The sequence below is a fragment of the Taeniopygia guttata genome, chromosome Z (genome assembly GCF_048771995.1).
Source record: "Taeniopygia guttata chromosome Z, bTaeGut7.mat, whole genome shotgun sequence".
In the NCBI taxonomy this organism is placed as follows: Eukaryota; Metazoa; Chordata; class Aves; order Passeriformes; family Estrildidae; genus Taeniopygia; species Taeniopygia guttata.
Window position 1 is genome coordinate 47,265,869 of NC_133063.1, and position 21,869 is coordinate 47,287,737.

The 21,869-nt window shown below is 46.6% G+C and overlaps 1 protein-coding gene across 16 annotated transcripts in view; it reads left to right on the forward strand.

The window, feature by feature from the left end:
- The window catches only part of RUSC2 (RUN and SH3 domain containing 2), a 57,222-nt gene that overhangs the window by 23,911 nt on the left and 11,442 nt on the right, over positions 1 to 21,869 (forward strand). For 9 of the 16 annotated variants that reach the window (XM_012577623.5, XM_030258626.4, XM_072922681.1 and 6 more), the window contains 2 exons: positions 16,409 to 18,481; positions 20,766 to 21,545. In XM_012577623.5, the coding sequence (XP_012433077.1) occupies positions 16,516 to 18,481; positions 20,766 to 21,545 (2,746 nt within the window). In that variant the 5' untranslated portion in view covers positions 16,409 to 16,515. Of the gene's footprint in view, positions 1 to 5,924; positions 6,004 to 14,296; positions 15,039 to 16,408; positions 18,482 to 20,765; positions 21,546 to 21,869 lie in introns of those variants that run through there. The other 7 variants (XM_072922677.1, XM_072922676.1, XM_072922678.1 and 4 more) reach the window with 3 other exon arrangements.

A 21,869-nucleotide genomic window follows, 5' to 3' on the forward strand; every position in this document is an offset into this window, starting at 1 on the left:
GGTTCTGGTGACTGGAGTTGACTGAAATCATCCATGGGACTGTATCTTCCTCACTGCATTGATGCAGATGATGGAGATAAAGTGCAGCTGGATCTCTAGATAAGAGGGACTGGACCTGCATTGCAGAAAGTGCAGGTGGCTGAAGAGAACATGCTGTGAATTCAGGAATGGCCTGCCCACAGCTCCATTACTGCCGGTCAGGTGTCTGAGGCTGTTTGAGCAAAGAACAAATTTTTAGCCCCAGACATCTAAATTTTCTTTCAGTCAGATGTTCCTGATGAGTCAAAATCTCACTTTGGTGTGGTTCCTGATACCCAGATAATACTCTGACTTTTGTAGCCCCTTGTGCTTTGCCCTGTTTTTAATTTATTTCCCTGTCTTATTTTCTTTTCTGGTGTTTTCTGAAAGACTTACGTAATAGTAAGGGCAGGTTGATAAATCTGACATAGGTCACTTTCCCTGCCTTTGCAGAACAGCTAAAGACTTTTACCTTTAATATTTGTCAGCCACATGGTTTCACCTTCTTCCTCTCTTTTCTAATGGGTATTTTTATCAACAGTGCAGTTGCCAGCTGCAATCAACCAGCTATTCCTTCATTGTTCTGGAATCAATAATATCATGTCCTTCTGATTTGAGTGCTTTCATCTTTTTGAATTTGATTCCAGTCAAAAGCTCATTTCCTTTTCTGCACCTTCTCCCCCTGTATTATCCAACCCCTTATTGCTGCAGTTTCAATATTTGCTTTGCCAAAACAGCACTGAAGATGCTGGCTTTTTTACCACTAAAATCCTTCTTGGTGTGGTTGATCAGGAGCCTTTCTCTTCTAATCTCCTCATCTTTTTTGGTGAGTCTAGATTTTTTTTGGTTTTTTTTTTTTTTTTACTAAAATTCAAAATATTTTCTGTAGTACTTCTCCAAGCTGTTTGTTCTTGTTGGCATTATAACTGTTTGCTCTGATGTGCTAGAGATCTGCTCGTTAAAAAGGTTTCATTACAGCTGTGTTTGTTTTTTACCATTCTGTTCAATATAAACTGGGTCAGCTTGAGATGTTCAATCCAAAGCAACTTCGGTATCATGGGTGCTGGGTGAAAACTCTGATAGTTGGACCCAAAAAAGAAAATCCAAAGTAAGAGATGTGAAGATCTCTGCTGGTAGTTGAGAGATGGAGGATTGGAGGTGGAGGTACCTTCCTGTCAGCTGTGGAGTCAAGCCCCATACTGGACAAGATTTTGTCCTCATGCTTGTGGGAACCATTGGAATCTGACTGGTAGTGGAAAACCTCGCTTGTCTCCTACCTCTGCTCCTTCATGGCCAGTGTTCTGATGTGGATAAAGTGCTTCTGGCTGGCCAGACCATAAGCCCAAAAGAGCCAGAAGCCTGCCAACACATTCCAGCTGTGCGAGAGGCTGCAGAATTAGGCTTGAAGAAGCTGGGAGAGCTTGGCTGGCAGGGGATGAAATCCGTAGCAGTGATCAATGACAGCTGTATTGCTAACGAGCCTTATTGGGGATTTGCCATTATTGTTATTGTCTGCGAAGCAGGTTCCCTGCATGCCCTCGCATCTCAAAGTTGGTTACTCTCCTATAAGAAAGAAATGGGCTGTCAAAATACCCCCAGTCTCTGATTCTGCTTCAGTTTTCTCTCTTGGTGAAAATAATCTTAATATTGATTTTCTGAAAAAAGTGGGTGAAAGCCAGGACATATGTGTTAAGATGAACACAAAAGCAGGCTGGCCCACAAGTTCTTTGTCTCCTCGCCACGGCTGTGTTGTAGCCTCAGGATGACGTAGGCAGTATTTTTTTCTACTCCTCAGACACATGCAAGTGGGCTAGGCTGATGGTTGCTAAATTTACAGGTAGTGGGATAAAAAAACCCAACCAAAACCCACTGTGTTTGTTAACTGCTGTAAATGGGATGGAGGGGGCAGGCAGAGCTGTAATGTTGGTGAGTGGCAATAATGTGGCTGATGGCAACTTCTTGCTCAGGCTCAAGTTCTAAGTTTGGAGTCTTGGAAGAGAGACACCTGTTGGTTTTTGGACAGTGCTGGGGCTGTTGGGCTGGCAGTACCTTTGAGTGATAAATAATCAATATTTGAGTCATATTAGCAATGCTTTGTACTGACCCTTGACAAGTGATAGGAAACTGGCCTTGCCACCAAACTGCCACTCTGTGCTCCAACACAAAATGCTCTCTGGCAGCAGAGAACAATTTTCACTGCCCTGTTATGCTTTTGGGGACAGTATCAGAGATATCTCACAGTTTATGAATGCTGGCAGTTCCTTTTTGGGAAGAAGGAAGTTTCTGCTTTGGGAGTTGTAGGGAAAAAATATTCATTAGAGCCTGCATGGAAAACCCTGGCAAATAGCAGGTTTTCATCTGGTATTTTCCTCAGACCCTCTGTTACCTCAGACTAGGGTCCTTGCTACCTACCCAATTATACTAATCTCATCGGTTTTACTCCAGAACCAAACCTTATTTTTTACAAACTCACAGTAGCTGCCATTGCTTCTGGAAGAACATGCCCTAAATGCTCTCAGTGTGCTTGTTCTCTCTCATGGTCTGCCTACACTGGTGTAGGACCAGCCACATGGCTACTTTGCCTGCTTTTGCCTATAGGCCCAATTCACCTGGGTTTTTTGGCAAGGTAACTTCTTTTGCTCCCTCTCTTGGGTTCCCATGGCAAAGAGCCGGGATGCGTGCCTCAGGCTTCATTGTCACGTGTAAGCTCCTGTGGAAGCTCAGATAGCACAGCTGTACTCCCATATGCCCTTCTTAGCAGGGAGAATGACCTGTCTTAATTTTTGTGCTAGTGCAATTTTCTGATCTTGGCAGGCAGGTTCATTACAGTGTTTGCTTACATGGAGTTTTTCCCTGTAATCCCACCCTCAAACCTTTTCCAGTAATTTAGGTGGCAAAATGATAAGCCCACACAAGGAGAAGATCCAGTGGGAGGAGTAAATATTTCATATCTCTGGTCCCAAGATGCTGTTGGCCCACACAGTGTATCTTCCTTAGCTTCCTAATTCATTCTGGTAATTGATACCTGGAGTGACACATTTGCCTGGGGTTAGGCTTATTCTGATCGACTTCGCCTTCACCACTTGGTCTCCTCTGAGTTGCTGTAGTGGCCTCTAAGGGGTTTCTTGCCCAAGTGTGTCTTAGCTTGAGCAGTGATTGTAGCTCCTTTCAGAAAACCAGCAAGAGGATTTCAGCATGAGTCTACACTTAGCCATTTCCTACTGGCAACAAGCTGTTCTCACTTGTCCACAGTCAATGGTATCTAACTTACCCTACTGCTGGGATTCAGTCTCCCTACAACTGCAGGTTGTAGTGCTTGGAATGCTTTTGAGGAGAGCTCCTCCTCCTTCAGCCCCGTGTCATATGCCTCATTTCCATAGGCCCTTGCTATTTATAATGACTGTATTTATAAAGCACTCTGGAGGTAGTGACTGCTTGTCACAGTGAGCCTGACAGCCTGTTTTTTCCTATGTGCTCCTCAGAGTGGCTAGTTTTGGTGGAGCACTGGGTCAGAGGAGAAGTGAGGCAGTGTGGAGCACAGGGTGACCTCAGGCATCCCTGACCCTGGTCAGGAGGGCTAGCCAGTCAATAGCACAGTAGGAGACGAGGAAGGGGGGAACTGCAGGAAAACAGGTGTGTCCTGGCACTGACAGGCAGCGGCATGGGCGTAGTTACTGCACAAAGATGGCAGTGCTCCAGCCACAGCCATTCAATTTATGCTTGGCCATATGTGGTTGAGAGTCATTTTTGATCTACTGGGCTTTCTATAATCTCCGGTTTTCTTGGTGACTTTGCAAAAGTTTCAGAGACTCCACAGAATATTTCCATGTCCATCACCCTGACCTCTTCCAGGCTGTGTGCTGGCAACATGATTTGGTACCCCAAGGTTGAGAAAAACCCCAAACCGAAATGATGCATTTGTAATTGTCCCAGAGGCACTGAGGAGTGATTCTGTTCTGTACCAGAGCACTTTCAACAACCAGGATTTTGGTCCAGTGCCTTGTTTCTTCTTTCCCTTTGGCATGAGTTGAGGTTGAAAATAAAAACCACAACAACCTCTCAGCCTGCCCATCAAAATGAAAAGGGAACCTTCTTTCAAGGGTGCAGGTCACTAGAACTCACTGCTTTAGTGAGGCAAATTTCACTGTGGAGAAATATCCCTCAGCCCAGACCCTAGTAAGACTTTGAGGACCCTTTTATCTTTGGAGGACCTCAAAGGAAAATTCTCAGCATGTTGACATGCTGAGAATTTATGCAGCCTGAGAGAAAAAGCTCCAAAACCCATACTCCAGAGATGAGGGGAAAGAAACTCCTTTCCTCAGAGAACAGATACGTTAAAAAAAAATCCCCTAATTTCTCCTAGGCTAGTCTTGTTGTAATCATTGAATTTTTAAATTTGCTGCTAAAGTTACATAAGTGTGTGTAAGAGAAGATAGTCACGAAAGGACACTTTGTCAGATTCAAAATTATTAAACTGATTAAATGCATTCCAACTCATTAAACTGTTACCATTAAACTGTGGAAAGTAACTGATTGTCACCCTGGTCATAAGGGATGGTACCTGTCAGGCATGCACATATGGATGTTAAGGTACATAAGAAATGGAATGGAAATTTAGTTTACTGCTTCTAATCCCACTGCCAGTTGGAAAACTGTTTGAAATTAGTCACTGCAGCTCAGAAGCGTGAATGCATAGCTGGACGGAATTAAGAAACTGCCTAGGAAACTGAACAAGTCCCTGGAAAATGTTCCTAAGAGGAGAGATTGAAAAAATGGAAGTTACTTGTGGTAAATGGGAAACTGTGGGGTTTGTGATATGAAATACTGAACAATCTAGAGAAAGAAAATAATGATTTATGAGGTGCCCTGATTGCAATGTGAAAGTACTCCAGGAAATTAAGGAGAATTATTTGAAACTGATAATATGAATACTTTTCACATACTGTGATTAATTAGTCCATGAATCTTGCTTTCAAACTTCAAAGCCCAGCAGTATTCCCAAATGGCTTGGCATTCTTGTGAATAAGACTAGCCAGTGTATTTATAGTACGTGTTCAGAAGTTGCAGAGCTTTGAAACCTTGTGGTTTTGTTAAGGCCCATCTCACTGCAAGGGCTTAACACAGGCAAACATTTGTCTCAGCCACATGTTTTCTCTGAGACTAATAGTCCAGAAAGGTTGCAACAGCTTCAAGAACGAAGATATTGAAATGTGAACATGTCCTATCTGCAAAGATCTGTGAGTCTGCAGTCTTAAAGTGTCTCCTCAGTTCTCTCAAACACCCTTGAAGTGACTAAAAGCAGACTGCTCACTGAATCATAGGATAGTTTGGGTGGGAAAGGACCCTGAAGTTCCCATCCATTCCAAACCCCCCCGGGCAGGGACACTTCCCACTAGACCAGGTTGCTCAAAGCCCCATCAACCTGGCCATCCTGTCAGTAGACTTGGTGTGTCTCCTGGAGCTCTTACTGCTCTCCCAGTACAGAGTCAAGGATCATCCCTGTTTGCTCTCTTTTTTTTTTTTTTTTTTTTCCCGTCTAGTCAATAGGTTTGTGTGGCCCAACATGATCAGCAGAAGACCTTGGTTAAACCGGGGTTATCAGATTTAGTTTACCCTTAATGCGCTGTTGAGCCCAGTCACTCCAAGCCTAATTAGCACATGAGCTGTCTTGTGGAATGATATCCTAAAATAAACTGTCCTGAATAGGGCTTTACAAACTGAGCTTGGATTGGTTTGCCAGCCCCTACAAGGGATACTTTCCCTTCTCAAAAGGAAAGTATGTGTAATCATTACGAGTGCTTGGTCTGCTTCATAAGTATTTTATTAAGGTTCTGGCTTGCCCTTTTGTTAGTTCTGCTGTGTGGAAAATATTCTGTTATATAAACTGATATTGTGGTTTCATACAGAATCTCCTGAGCTCTCCCTTGCTGCCAGCCATGTGAACGTACAAACGCACCCACACATCAGGAGGACACTTGGAGAGAGGTTGGTAATCAGACCAGAGATCTGGGAATACTCTTGTGCTTGACCAGAAAAGAAATCTTGGCACTGAAGGTTGGCAAATTGAATAGAAAATATGATCCTCTCCCTGCCCTAGCCCAAGGACAAGTAATGAAGTTAAATATCCCTATGTTCAAAAGTACAGACAGATAACTACTAGTGAGGCATTGTCATTTGGAGTGGAAGGCACTGGTTCAGGAAGTTACAAGCTTTAAAAATTTGCAAGAATTCAAAAAAACAAAAGGGACACTGAGGGATGATTGTATAGTCTTGTAAATTTCAATGGGCAGGTTATGAAACCTGCTCTGGAATGTAAACTACTCCCAAATGAAGGAGGCTGCTTGTGACTGGGTAGTCTCACTATGGCCCAAGGATTTGTTACTTCATCAGACACTTCTTGTCTCAAATCCCAGGAATAATTCTGCCTTTTTTATTTTTACCCACACTGAACTCTGCTGAAATGAGATTCAGACATGATTGCAGAGGACCTGTTTGTTCAGCTACCTGGCCAAAAATAGGGTCAATAAATGCATGATCTTAACAGTAATCAGGCAGTTTCCATTTTCAAATATGAGTGCTAAAGAATCTTTTTCTCTAGCTGCCTTCAAAAGATTGTAAAATCCATCCTGTGGTCTAAGAGCATTTGGGTATCAGTGTTATTATCATATATATGCATGTATTAATATATTATCTATATAATGTATTTCTATGTATAATTATATATATTAAAGTAAATATAATATAATAACGACATCTATATTATATGTGGTCTTAGTATCCTTCAGAATGCAGGATAAATTTTATGTATTAACTCCTCAGATGCTGTTTTTATTGGGCTACTGAGCTTTTTTGCTTTGTACAATGCTATCATCCCCAAATTAGGGAGCTGCCAGCTTCCAGTCCACTGTGTATTCCTGCAGAAGAAACACAGGAAAGTGTTGTCCTGTGTTTCTTCTGATCTTGGTAGGACAGCCTAGGGCTAGGAAGGGTTAAAGTCTCATGTAGCCTTAGCAGGAGTTAGCTGTTAGTCAGAGCTTCTGATTGAAAAACCATTTAGATTGTGCAGTGTGGAAGAGGAACATCGAGTAAAAGCAGGCTGCTGCTGGGACGTGTTCTGTTTGTGCCTGATTTTGGTGCTCCTGGTTTGTTTGCACGCAGTGTGCATTAAATTCCATGTAGGATTCCATCATTTAATACAGCTTTGCAGATGCAGGCATTCAGGGTGCCTGGAAGATCAGATGTCCATTGCTCCTAGGTAATGCCATACCTGCACTGCTTCTCCTGTTCACTGGGATATGGCAGCAAACCATTGCACAGCACTGCAATTATTTTCCAGTCTGAAAATAATCCTGCTGGCACTTTTTGACATTTCTAGCTGCTTTATTTACCGTGGCTTGTGGGGTGATATTTTGTTATTTTAAGAGCTTGGCCTGCTGTGGTTTTACTTGACTCCCCTGTAGCCACTTTTACTGTCTGTTCTGTTTCTGCTATTGTGCTTCATGAGGTTGTACATCTGTAACCCTCCATACCAGAAATGTTTGTTTTTCACTTGAGAGTGATTCCTACATATGTGGCACTCTGGGGTGAAGAGACTGTAAACATCATTTTTACAGCCTCTTTTTACTGAGTTGTCTTAAGGCTGAGTTCTTTATTTGTCAGGCTTTTCAGGTGGTCACTAATGCTTTTGTCTTGCAGGGAGAGGTTTTGTTCTAGCAAGGATTGTTTTGCAGCTGTGATTCCTGCAATGCATAGTCTGGACAGAAGTGCAATGCTGATTTTAATCTGCACAGAAAGAAGGCAATAAGGAAGATATACAGCCACAGAGTGGCTGAAGTCTGTATGGATGTGCTGAGCTGTACTGCAGCAAAATCTTGTTCACAGTGAAGACAGACTTTCCTTGTCCATTTTAGGACTTAGCTTGTCTTTTTTCTCCCAAGTCTCTAAGGTGATAGAAGATACAGGACTGCTTGAGGTAGAGCTGGCCTGATGTACTTTTTTTGTGCAGATGAAGGTTGCTCCTGAAATTATCCTCCCATAAGCTTTGGATAAGTAGGTCATCTGCTTTGCCATGATCTGGCTAACACAGTGTTGTTGCCTGAAGCCAGATTTCAGTAAGGGTTAGGGAAGAAAATCCAATGCAAGCAAATTGTAATTTCTCTTTGAGAGGTCTTTCGAAAGCATGGTGCAGGTTTGTGTGAACTGATAGATGCAAGTAACCAAGGAGACCACAAACCATAGCTGAATTGCAAAGAGTAGATTTATCCTATCACCTCACTGGCTGGAAGATTTCAAAAACAGCTGGGGACACATATACTGCTAAGCTTATTCCATCTTAGCAGGGACCAGAAGCACATGAGTCCATTCCCCAGCCTCCACATCTCAAAGGGCCTGGCCCATGTGAAGTGCTTTACAATTCTGTGTTTTCTATAACCTCCAAGCTTCTTATCTCTTTTTCTCCCAGCAGTGAGGCCCAAGCATGTGAAATATGAGATTTAAATCATTGACAGCATTCTGTTGTCTTCTACAGAAATTCAATTTCTCCAGACAGACAGAAAACAACACAAAGCAAACACAACATATGAAATTTCCCACACAGAATAGTCTTAGCATCCCCCAGGTGCCAGGTTGTCTTGAGAGAAAACAACTCTGTTTTTCCTCCTCACTAAATTTTCCACTTTTAAGCCTTTTTTCCCTGCGGTGATGTGATTCTTGGGGTGCTCTATGGAGGGCCAGGAGTTGGACTTGATAATCCTGATAGGTCCTTTCTAACTCAGCATATTCTATGGTTCTGTGATTCTAATTATAGGGTTGCAACAGATTCCCAGCAAGCCCAGAAATCTCCAGTGCTGTTGAGACTATCATGTCCTCTCCACTTCTTAATGTCATCTCAGGAGCCTTCACCCCTGCAGTGGACACCTGAATAAGAATAGCTGCCCATTCACCATTGCATGTAGCCTAGGGAGCACAAAGACTTAGGGAACAGTTTTTCCACCCTGTGCAGACACAGGTAAGGGTGTTGGCGTTGATTCCTGCATCTGAGCTGAGTTCAGTGCCTGACTCTCTCAGCCAAACACTCCATTCCCTGCCTCCTGTGGTTGTTGTGGTGGAGAGTTTTGAGCTCACAGCTCCCAGGCATAGAAGGTGGTAGGAAAACCATCAGTCCAGATTTCTGCTGGCTTTGACTCAGCTTCACCCACAGCTGATGGCTGTGGTTTTGTGACCGCCAGCTGCTGGCTCGTGGGGTCCTCAGTTGGGCAGGTCAGTAGGAGCACGTTGATGAGGTAACCAGCTGGCAGCCCTGCTTTGCACAAATCATAGAAGCATACCATGGCTTGGGATGGAAGGGACCTTAAAGGTCATCTAGTTCCAACCCCCTTGCCATAGACAGGGAAGTCATCCATTAGGTCAGGTTCAGTAAGGCCTGACCAAAGCTGTGCCGTTAGGGAGGGGTAGTCTTGGCATCTCTGAATACTGAGTGTGCCCAAAAATTTCATATGCTTATAGGATTTTCTTTCTTTCTTTGTGGGTTCTTGAGTGCTCTGGTGACCCTGCAAAACTCAGGCTCCAGCACCCAGTCAGATCTGTGCTTCAAAATGGAATTGTGTGATTTCTGCTGTTGTAAGATTTTCAGGAAGCTTTCAAAGTGCTCAGGCAAAAAGATGCTATGCAAGCATAGTCTCTCCTGCTGCTACTGCTGTTGCTACTAGAGAGTCTGTGTTAAGAAAGGATTTACTGTATTTGCAGTTTACTTTCTTAGCAATTTCTGTGTGATATGAACAGCTAGAAACATCAGTCTTTTTCTTCTCTGCAGATTTGCATGAAGTAATTAGGAGCATATGTGCTGGGGGCTGGGGCAGGGAGGAGGAGGAGGAGGAGCAGGTTCCATCCCAGAGCACCTCAGTGGATGCTCTGAGTCATGGCCTGTAAATGGCTCTTGAGAGTGCCATATGCCAGATGATGAGTCACAGAGCAAGGGAGCACAGAAATGGGAGAAACTGGTTCAGTCACTGTCCTGGCTCCTCTGTTAGCTGGTATAAATCTGCTGCTTGCGCTATTTCTGATGTCTTGTGTAACTCTAAATGCACGGAGCAGTTGGGGCATTTTGTCTTCTGGCTGATAGACAGTACCTGCCTCACGCTGCTTGTGTCATCATCAGCAATACACACACTACACACATTGCTTAGTTTTGTGTGTGCTGGTAACCCCTGGCCCATGCAGCTCCTTTCTACCAGTAGCCCAAGGGCTGTGACTGACCGTCACATGCTGTGGTTTCTATTTGGAACACATCATAATCCTATATAGTTCTGGGATGTCATGATACATTAATCATGGGCTTAGTCAGGCTGTCCTGGAAACCACTGGAAAAAGCCCTGGTCAAGGCAGGGCTTTGTGGAAAGAAAAGGGAGGTGGCCTTTTCAGGAATCACTGCACAGTACCACAATCAGCCTGAGCACAGGCAGAAGTTTAGGAAGCATTTAGTCTTTGTATTTTTATGCAACTCCCTTTAAACATAATGTGCTGGAATATTCACCCTGGGAGCATGCAGACCACCCTGACAACGCTCCCGGTCCCCTGAACCAGAGAAGGAGAGCTGGAGGTTTAGGATGAGTCAAACAATTAGCATTTCCTTTTACGCCTTTTTTTTCCATTAAACTCACTGGATGATTTAATAAAGCATTTAATGAAGGTGTGAATTTGATAGAGCTGTATTAGGTGGCAAGAAAGAAAGAGGTGTCCAAACAAATACCACTAACTAGACTCATCCTGCAACAACATACAGACTTCCGTACCTCCTCCCTCTCATTCCCATGGTTCAGACCCATCCCCAGGCCACTCACCCTGAACCACTTATCCTCTTTTCTGATGCTGTTCCCTGAATGCCTTCCAGTTTTCTAGAATTTTCCTAATAAATTTTTGTTTAAAACCATACAGTACTTTCTTGGCAGCATTTGGGGTGGCAGAGCTGGGGCAAGGATGAACTGCAGTATTGGTGCTGGATATGGTGAGCCCTGAGATCATCCACGCTGTCTGAAGGCTGGGTTTGGATCAATCTCCCAGCCCTTTTGCCTGGAGGTAGACATACAGGGAGTAAACTGAAAATATATCTCCCTGTGGAGCAAAGAGGAGATGTCTGTATTGTGCCTTTGTCTGCAAAATCACAAAAAACATTGCTTTTTGCAGCATTTCTGCTGGTGCTTGTTTTGTAGGGCTGTGAGGTTTCTTCAGGCATGTTAATGCAAATGCACTGTAGGAGTCAGGGAACAACCCTCAAAGAACAAGCAGCTCTAATACAAAAGAATTTTTTTCTGCTTCTTCTGTGAAACTGAACGCTTAGCTTTTAACCCTGTTTTTGCATATTTCACCCTTGAATGACATGATGAATTTTGGTCTGTCTGAGGAAGGTGATGATGGCAGTGAAACCATAGCCATACAGAAGGAGTCAGCAATAACCCTCACAGTTAGAGGTTTCCTTTGGACACTCAGTTTCATGGATGAAGTGACTGAGGTTTGTAGAAATAATAATCTGTTCAGAAAAGCCATCCTCCAAAAATCCAGCATTGCCTCCAGCTGACAGTTCTGATGATGTTGCGCCTGCTTCCTCATCCTCTGTGCTCTATGTGCAATCTTTTTACATTAAAATCACATTTATCTCTCATATCTCTGCCTGCCTCCTCCAATGCATTACATTTTATGAGGAAGCCTGTGTTACTGTGAGCTAAGCCGTGTTGCCCCATGTGTGTGCAGGGGACAGCGCTGAGCAGAGCGGAGTATTAAGGATTCAGCTCTAGAACTCCAAAATTGTGGCTGTTGCTGTAATAAATATCAGAGTATGCCTGGAGGTGTGCAGCCACCACACATAACTCGTTAGCCCTTGGAGGCAATTGCAGGCAGGTCTGGTGGTTTCTTCGTCTTCTCAGCAGCGTTGCAGAAGCAGGAGCTGGTACCCAAGGCCGAGGAGCCATGAATCTGCACCAGCCACCTTTGAATTAACACAGTGTCCTCATGACAGGAGAGGGATTTGAGGGCCTCTGTGTGGTAGTCAGCAAGGAGTTAAAAGGCATGGAGTGCAGACCCCAAAGGATGCTGCATGCTTCTGTTACCTGCAGCATGCTGCCTCCTCTCTAAAGCTCAGACATGACCTGATAGATGGCTCTCAGATCAGTGCTGAACCATCCTTTGTTGCTCAGCATTCACCTGCTTTTTACCTAGAGTTTTGCTGCAGCTAAGGGGTTTTTGTTGTGTGTATTTATTTCTGTGGGGGTACAATCATTCATGAGCAAATGCAGGTGTCTCAGAAAAAGCTGTTTTTCCTTCTCTGTGTTATCCTGTTTGGAATGAAGCATTCACAATGTGGCCCTCACCTTCTCCTGGTAAACCTTAGCACCTCAAGGAAGAGCTCCCTGAATAAACAACCCATATCTGCCATGCTGCAGCAGATGGTGTCAGTATGGAGAAGGCAAGAATTCTGACATTTGAAAATAAAATGGCTGATGTACAGACGTGTCTAGAGTCGTGGTGCTCCCTCCATGCCTACCTGCCCTGCACTGCTATTACACCCTGTTCTAGGCAGGAATCAGTGCTGGATGCTGTGTTTGCTCTTGTGTGTATCATTGAGCAGGATTCAGGACAACAATAAGAAGAATGAACTGATTTGGCAAAAAATATTCAGGTATTAACTGCCTATCTACATCTCTAAATTTCCTATTGCAAAAGGGAAGTGAGGGCTTTACGAAGAACTGATCAAAACCAGCAAAATCTGAAACTGGTCTGCTTGCATTTTATTCCCCAGTGTCAATCCCAGCATAGCAGACCCTGAGAAGGAAGAGGAAGGACACTTCTACAGTCTTCCAGAATAAGGGTCAGCTAATGGTGCAGCCAGGGAGGATGCTCTGGTGTTGGGAACTGAACAATCCTTGTGCTGGCAGTGCTGTTGTCAACCTCCCTGCACCCTTAAGTCCAGAGTAAGCCAGGAGAGGTTGCAAGGGAGAGAAAAGGAGTAGCTACAGCACAAAATGTAATGCCCATCCCATCAGAAGCCATCAGAATGTCTCCCAGGAGGAGCTGTCTGCATGTCACCTGTGATCCTGCACCTCAGAGCCTGATGCTGGGAGTAGTTTGTGGGTGCAGGCAGGATGGGAATCTATCTGCTGCAGGGTCTCTGGTGGCCAGTGAATCACAGCCCACCCAAGAGCCTGTGCTGCTGCTGGAGCCAGAGTCTCATGTTGCAGCCAGGGCGCTGGAGAGACAGATGGGAGATGGCTGCATGTCAGCTCTGACATTTTGCCGTCAAATGTCAAAGTGTGTCTGTGCAAGCCTGTCCTCCCACAGCAGCTTCTGTGCTGACGTGAATTGTGTGCTGCTCAGCAGGGCTTGACAGCAGATGAGTGCTGGTTCTGGGAGCCTGCTCCAAACAGCCATTTCCCAGAGGCAGCAGAGACCTGGTGCTTCAGTAGTGAAATGCGCTGCCATCACAGTCTGTATCTCCAAAATTATGCTTTTCAAGTGGTTGCATTGTGGCAGCACTTGAAATATAGCAAAGCCTGGTGGAGAGATGTAATCTGAGCATTACAAATCAGATACAAGAGCAGTAACAAAGGTGGGGTGGGCTACATAAGTAGATAGGCACTGGAAGATGAGATTTTTACCCAAAATGTTGGTGAGGTGGGAGCAGGAAGACAGGATAAGCTTCTGCTGAGTTTAATAGAAATAAACTCAGATAAACTCAAGAGCTTCTGCTATGCCATCAGTGGTGCACAGAGTTCACACTGGGCAGGAACACCCCTCCAGCAAGTGTGTGTGTATGGCTGTGTCTGTGTGTGTCTGTGTGTGTGTGTGTCTGTGTGTGTGTGTGTGCGCGCGCGCGTGCTCTCAGGGTCAGGTACTGCTGTTATCCACAGTGGCTCTTGAGCAATGGGATCTTAGGAATCCTTGATGAAGAAAATCTGCCCTCAGATCTGGGATGAGTAGAGACCAGCCTCTGTGGCAGCAGCTGTGGGAAAGGAACCAAAGGCTTGTAAGACAGAGAAGAGAATGAAAGGGGTGTAAAGGCTGATAGAGGTTTTAGGGAGACTACAGGTGAGGGGGAGTTTAGGGTTGTACAGTTTGTAGTTCAGTTGGATATCCACCACCTGGTCCAAGCGGTCCTCTTTTCCTCAGAGCCTAAACCTGGATGAAACATCCCAGGAGAAGCAGACATGTAGGTGAGTGTCCTGGCCATGTAAGTCTCTGGTAGCATCTACCAGAAGGCCTGTGTGTTCTCTGACACCGGTGTTAGCATTAACTTTAGCATTTTTGGAAGTTTACTGCAAACATTAGCTCTGTGTCCACCTTTGTGTTTTTATTTCCTGCCAGCGTCATTCTGTGTCTGTGAGAAGCACTAGGGTGTGTGGGAGGAAAGTACTTATTTTGATCATTTTTATCATCTTCTAATTGCTATTCTTACACCTTGAGACTGAAAGAAGTGAAATTCCTTATGTTTCCATGCAGCTGTCTCATTGCTTATACTCTTGTTCTAACTTCATTTAACCCACATTTCTCACTTTCCCTCCTGTGTTCCCATGTGCCTTTGCAGGTCTGCTCCAAATCCATTATCACCCCACACTAACAAATGCTGAGGTAAGGTAGACAAAGGCCACTGTGAGTACCACTTTCTGGAGTCTGAAGGTCAGTGGTGGGGGCCCTGGAGTCCAGAGCAGGGTCCCAGGATATAATTCTCAGGGCGCAGTGATCACTGGGGATGCCTGAATGAGTTATGGAATGTGTAATGCTGATCAAGGGTGCTTGTGCCAAGGTTTTCAGAACAAGTGGTTGATCTGTGAGAGCATGAGGTCATTTTTTAATCTCTCAGACTCATCCTAGATCACTGTTTTCTTTTGTGGTTTTTCCCTGTCCTTGCTGCCTTAGCTGCCTGCCCAAGCACTTCTCTGTGTTGGATTATCTGATCTGTAGAAGGGAAGGCAAGAGGAAAACCCCCTCCAGACTTGTGCTGGAGGTGCTTGTAGGCTGGACCTTGGGGTTAGGTAAGGAGGGAGAATTGGGTTTGTCCTTTGCTCTCCTTTGTCAAACAAGCACTGGTGAACATCTCCAAGAAAGATCAAGATAAAGTCTCTCTACAAGAGACACTTTTGACACAAGCAGAGAGTGATGGGACAAGAGGGAAAAGCTTTAAACTGAAAAATGACATGTTTAGATTATATATTAGGAAGAAATTCTTTACTGTGAGGGTGGAGAGGCACGGGAATGGATTACTTGGGGAAATTGCCCATCCCTGGGAGTGCTCAAGTCCAGATTGGATGGAGCTTTGAGAAACCTGGTCCTACGGAAGGTGTTCCTGCCCATGGGAGGAGGGTTGGAACAAAATATTAAGGTCCCTCCGGCCCAAACCATTTTGTTTTCCCTCTGGCTCTGTTAAGAAACTACTGTTTACTGATTACAGGGAGGGTGGGGCTCTTAGTGCCCTGCCTGTGCAGTGCCTTGCCTGTATGGCTCCTGGCACTGTGGCAGTCACACTGTTGTGAAGTGCAGCAGGTAATAAGCAGGTAAATGACACAGATAATGTGGCAGAGAGATATAATCCCCTCCCAGGCCACAGCAGGGACCAGTCTGAGCTGAGGTTTCACCATCAGCCACAGGTCAGCAAAAGTTAGTGTATTGTGTGGGACTTATTTGACCAATGCCTGTGGCTCCCCATGGTCCCACTGAAGCCATCCACTCCTTTTCACTGGAGAGACCCTTGCATACAGAAGTATTTGTATTCTTTGACATGGTTCCCTGGCAACATTAAAAGGGCTCTGGACCTCATGGGGTCTCCTGGATTTTGGAGAGGAATGACTGTTGCTGCTTTTATGTTCCAGTCTGCTCCTGCTTTCCAGTCTCTTCCGGGACATGTTTGTGTGTCTGTTGCAAGACGTTGCCATGTTTGGTTCTTGAAGGAAAGTTCAGTGTATCTTAAAGGAGGCAAAGATGTTCAATCCAATATGAGAAGACAGACTGCTCTCATCAGAGTGCAGTGCTTCACTTCCAGACCCTGAGCTGTTTTCCTGTGAGCACACAGTGCCATCTGCAGTGAGGTCTTTGTTTGGCCCAAATCCCGTACAGCCCTTTGGCCTCTTGACTGAAATCAGTTACTCTCTTCAGATAACTTTGAGAGGGGTCAGGTGAAATCACAAGTGTTGTCCCAGGAGCCTGCATGGAGGGTGATGTGTTTGTTGTATCTTGTGATGGTTTGTTTCCCAATAGAAGGACCTAATGCTCAGGGACTTGTGCTGACAAGGAACCAGTCTGTTTGATCCTTGTCAACACATGAAATCTTCAGTCAAACCAAGGATGCTTTAAATAGTCACTGCCTTTCCTGAGAGGTGTCTTCCTTTGTGATTTTGTCTCTCTTTAGGTATCTGAATTTCCTCATGAGAAGTGTTCCTCCTGCCTCTCATGTGCAGCCCTACCTCTTCACGGGTGGTACCAGCTTCACTGATGCCCTGAAGAGTATTCCTCACCATGGATAGTCCACCCAAACTGACTGGTGAGACGCTGATTGTCCATCACATTCCCCTGGTGCATTGCCAGGTCCCCGATAGACAGTACTGCTCCATGAGCAAAAGGACCAACCCCTTCTGCCAGCCAGAGCTCAGCATTACACGGACCTCTGCCCTTCCAGACAGAGACCTATCACAGACTGACTCCTTGGTGTACAGCAGCTTTCTTCAGACCTCTGAAACCTCAGCAGAGGCCTCAGGTCACAAAGAAAGAAAAGCAAGGGATCTGATTGTCCCTAGTGTCAGTAAGCGACACAACCCTTTCCTTCTGAGTGAGGGTGAAGACCTCAGTATTTTTGGGGATGACTTGGGTCAAAAATCTTTCCACCTTCACAACTCACTCGTGGATGGCAAGCCTCCCTTCAATCTGCAGGATCTGGCCTTGCCCCCTTTCCACCTCCACGACTCCAACCACATTGTGAAACCCTGGAACATGGCCAGCCGGTCTGGTGTGGTGGACGGGCAAGAGGACAAACTCAGCAGTGATGACATCCAGAAGAGGAACAATGTTAACAGGTGCCATCAGGCCTCGGAACGCATGGAGCTGGATGAATGCAGCTGCCATCGTGGCAGCTCCTCCAACTTCTCCTTTGACAGTGGTGATCAGGAATGGAACCAGAACATGGATGAGCCGCTGAGGAATCAGGATGCCCTGCACAGGACATGCAGTTGTTCCAGCTCAGAGATCCAGAACTGTCGCTGCTACAGTTCATCAAGTCAGTCTGAAGTGACTGACCAACAGATGGGCTACATCAGTGACTCTTCTTGCAACAGTTCTGATGGGGTCCTGGTGAACTTCAGCGCTCTCTACAACAAAATGAATGGTCAGCCTCAATCCAATCTGAATTCAGCTAACCTGTCCTGTGACTCTTCCTTCTGCAGCCACTCAGATACAGGAGCTTTTTACCTGGATTTACACTCATCACCCACTGAATCCAAGATGTCTTGTGAGTCGCATAACCCAGAAAGTTCAGGAAAGGTGTGTGGGTGTCAACACTCCTCCTCACCTGTCCTTGATGCTAACTGCAACTCCTACCACCTCCACTGTGAGCCTTGCACATCGGAGAGCTCAGACCTCACTGCCTGCTTCCAGAGCCAAGCACGGCTTGTTGTGGCTACTCAAAATTACTATAAGTTAGTCACGTGTGACTTGTCTTCCCAGTCATCCCCCAGCCCTGCGGGATCTTCCATAACTAGCTGCTCAGAAGACCAGACTAAGGGTAGCCCAGCCCAGCCCACAGAATACTATCTGTTCAGAAGGCCCAACCTGAGACAAGAAGGCAATGTAGAGTGCAGTGCAGAGGAGCCAAAGGGAGAATCCAGTCAGAACATGATTGAGGGTCAGGTCTATGTCAATGTGTCACCACCAAACCTCAACACAAGCCGGCAGCGCTCCAGGAGCTATGATCAGAATCTGGACAGGAGTCCTGGCAGCAGGCTGGGCTCCTTAGAGCGCATGGTGAGCTGTCCAGTCAAGCTGAGTGAAAGTCCAGCAATACCCATTCAGAGTTCTCCCCCCAAGAGGGTGACATCGTTTGCTGAACTGGCCAAAGGGCGGAAAAAGAATGGCACCTCCCCACCACACCGCTCCAGTGGTGATTCTTCGCTGGAGTTCTCTCCTATCCCCGAGACGCAGCGGGATTGCCCAACCTTCCTTGAAGAAAGAGCTCGGCGCAGCCAGAGTCTTCCACCCATGCCCTTCATCCATGGCCTGAACCGGAGCTGCGAGGGCTTTTGTTTGAATCATGCTTTTGGGGACAGCCAGGCTTTGTGTTCCACCAAAGACTCCATCTCCAGTGAGAAGGTCCCCAGTGGGCATGGGGCAGGTGAGCAAGCCTCTCTCTCCCTGCTGACGGAGGCAGATGCCAGCTTCTCGGGTGGTTCTGCCAATGGCCACGGACAAAAAGATGTTAGAGCCCGAGCAGACGGTAAGGAGCCAAACTAGGCAGAAGGGAAAAGTAAAAAGGAAGGCAGCTCACTGGGATAAGAGGGGAGCAGCAAGGAAACCTGCATGGTGATAAGAGACCAATGTTGGGGCAATTTGGTTCCTGGTCTGCCAGTCTTTGGGACAAAGCCTTGCTGTGCTTTGTCACAAAAGCCTTTCAGTCTCATATCAGGGAAAGTGTCTTGTCTTTGTATTTCTAAAGCCTTATGAGGTTTTGTTCATACCTCTCATGTTGTGTTAGCAAGGACATGGCATTAATACTGAGAGAGTGTGTGTAGCTTGTAGGGTATCCCTTCCAGGGTATTTACTGTGCTTGTCCATGAGAATCACCTGCCCTTAGCTCCTAAGACAGAGATGTTAAAATGCTCAGCAGGGTCATAGTCACAGCCATTCATTTTTGGAGTTATGTGGGCAGAGGTGGAAGAGGAAGAGGTATAGCTAGCAGTCTCCTTTCCATACAGTTCTAGGAAGCTCACATAGTTTCTGCTAGGACTTAACAGTGTGAGTCCCGCAGAGTCTAATCTGTATGTCTCTGCTGGAATATCCTGATCGTGTCCCCACAGTGCTGTCCACTGCACCAAAGGTTCCCAGCAGGAGCTGTCACAGTTACCTCTATGGGGAAGCCTGTAATATGTGAATTGTATTCCACCTTGATATTGCCATCACTTGTTCTCACGAGGAAGCTGTGTAATGTTCCCTTTGGAAGTATGGCCATTTCTCCAGCACTGTGGGAGACCTCTGTCTCTGCACTAAGCAGGTATTATACCTGTGTCACAGGTAAAAGCCCTTCTAAAATGCCTCTAACCAGACCACTGCAGTAAGTAGCCCCTAGTATGTAAAAAAATTATTGTGCCTTAACAGACTGTCTCCACTTAATGTTCTGAAAATTTCTGGCAGGAGGTAAGAACATGTGGCTTATTTACATGGCAGGGGTAGGAGCGATTTTGGCCTTTGGAGCAAAAGGTTTTTAGTTATTGTCCTGTTTGTTTATAGAGCCTTGAATGTGTGCTTAGTGTGGGATGGCAGTGAAGGCAGGTCTCTGTTGAGAGAGGGCAGCATTGCAACAGCCCTCTTAGCTTCAGAGTGAGGGCTTGGAAGGAGCAGGCCCTGCTCAGGGAGGAGAGGGAAGACAGGAGCTTTCAGGGTAATATATCTCAGCAGTTGCTGCCCACGACACCAGTGGGGTCTCTCCTTCTGCACTGTGACAGCAAGGCAGGCATAAGGGTTGTACACAGGCTTCTGCCTGCAGCTGGAGATGTAGGTGTATCTGCTGTGCTCCAGCCCAGAGCAGCATGCAAGCCTAGAGGCTCTGAGAGGGGCTAGAGGGAAAGCAAGCCCTCTTAAAAGCTGGCTACAGGGAGAAAGGTCTGGAATGCCCCACAGGCAGCGGGTACACCAAGACGGATCAGGGATCGCAGTCAGCCCCACATATGCACCCAGTCCTGTGTGTGTTCTGCACTGAATGCACAGTGTGTCACACTTCAGATGTGTCCCTTGGGATATTTGTGGCTCCATCAGGAGCTGGAGGCATGTAGATCAGCCTACCACACTCCCTCAGGACATCCTAGCACAGCATTTGCTGGAGCAGACTGGTACTTTCCAGTGTTGGAGGTGGAATGTTGGGAATGTCCTGTTTAGGTCTGGTAGAGGCACGAAGAATGAAGGAAGCTCTGTGATCCAAAGTGGGGGCAGTTACAGGGAAATGAAGAGGGAGGGAGAAAGAGAAACAGGCAGCCTTTGCAACAGCACCAATATATTGTGATTCAGGATGCAGAGCTCTAGTGCTATTGCATGTACTGCTTGTGTTGGGCTGTGCAAGTCCACAGGGCATGTGGGAGTGGACAGTCCTTTGGGATGAGAAATCTGACTCTACTACAAAGTGTTGGGCCTTGACTTTGTGGTACTGCTTGAGCAGAGGCAGTACAGGGGCAGGCTCCTGATCCCATGGTGCCTGTGCTGTCCAGGGGGCAAGAGATTGGGAAAGGATGTGAAGCTGGTGACCCTACCAGGACAGCCAAGGTCCTGGTGCTGTGCTATGCTCTTCCAAACAGCTGGAAACTCTGCACTTGGGGCCACATATCTTCTATCTTGCCAGCTCTTGATGTATGTAACCAGTTCAGACTTGAACCACTCTGTAACTGGCCTCTAGCTCATCCTCTTCCTCATGCAACAGAGAACACATTCCCTTTTGCCTATAATCTGCTTGGCTGAGGATGATTGTTGCTCTGCCCATTCCTCACACTTTCTTCCCCTTTTTCCTCCTGAAGGTGGTGGCACAGACAGCAAGCCTGTGGTACGCTACAGCAAGGACCAGCGTCCCACAACTCTGCCCATCCAGCCCTTTGTTTTTCAGCACCATTTCAGCAAGCCACCCAAGGCACGTGCCCTGCACAGCCATTTTGCCTCCAGCCTTTCCCAGCTCTACAGCTTATCCAGCAACCGTGCTGCCAGCCAGCAGATCTCCAGTTCCCAGTGCTCAGCCTTGGCCACCTCAGCAGAGCAGGTGGCGGTGGCAGGGAGCCAAGCTCATGGCACGCTCGTGACCCAGCGCTCAGCAGACGGAGCTGCCTCGCGCGGTGATGGGGACATCAAGAAGCCTGGCCCTGAAACAACTCGCCCATCCCCGCTGGGCAGTTACTCCCCCGTGCGATGCAACGTGCCTTTCTTCCAAAGTGTGGACTCCTCTTCCTCTTCCACTGCAGAGAGAGCTGAAGACAGCCAGCCCCCCAGAAGCAGGTCCTGCCCCATCTCTGCTAACCTGCTTCCCATGAGGTCATCTCCTGCTGTCAGTGCCATGCAACCCTCCAAAGCCTTCAAAGCTGACACCCTGAGGAATCACCCCAAGCTGATTCCCAAAAAGGAGGCCACCCTGGAACCAAGCCCATCACTCTCCGAATACCGACTCCACAGTGGGTCCCTTCCGCCTCTCTCGGTGGGTGGCATGTCCATGAGCAGAGTAGGAGGCCATGCAGACTCACACTGGAGAAGTGGCAGTGAGACCAGCAGCTCTGGTCCCCTGAGCAGCATGGGAATACGGCCTGTCAATGGTAGGTACCCATCCTCCAGGACCTGCTAGTCTGGGGCATCTACAGCTCCCGGTAGCTATGTCTGCTCCCTATAGTGCCACCATTTCCTATAGCCACAGACCAGGACAAAATTGCATCTGGGTGCTGCAGGAAGACCTGCAATAAAAGCATGTCCCCCCAGTCCCAGCTCCTACACTATGCCTCCACAGAGGGCAGTGTGGGCTGCTGATCTTACAGCACCCCATGCCAGGTGCTTGCACCCCAAACCTGCTGCCTCTGTGCCTGCAGCCACAAGGACACCCAAGCTCCTGCCCAGCTTTGCCAGGCAGTGGCATCCACCTGTCT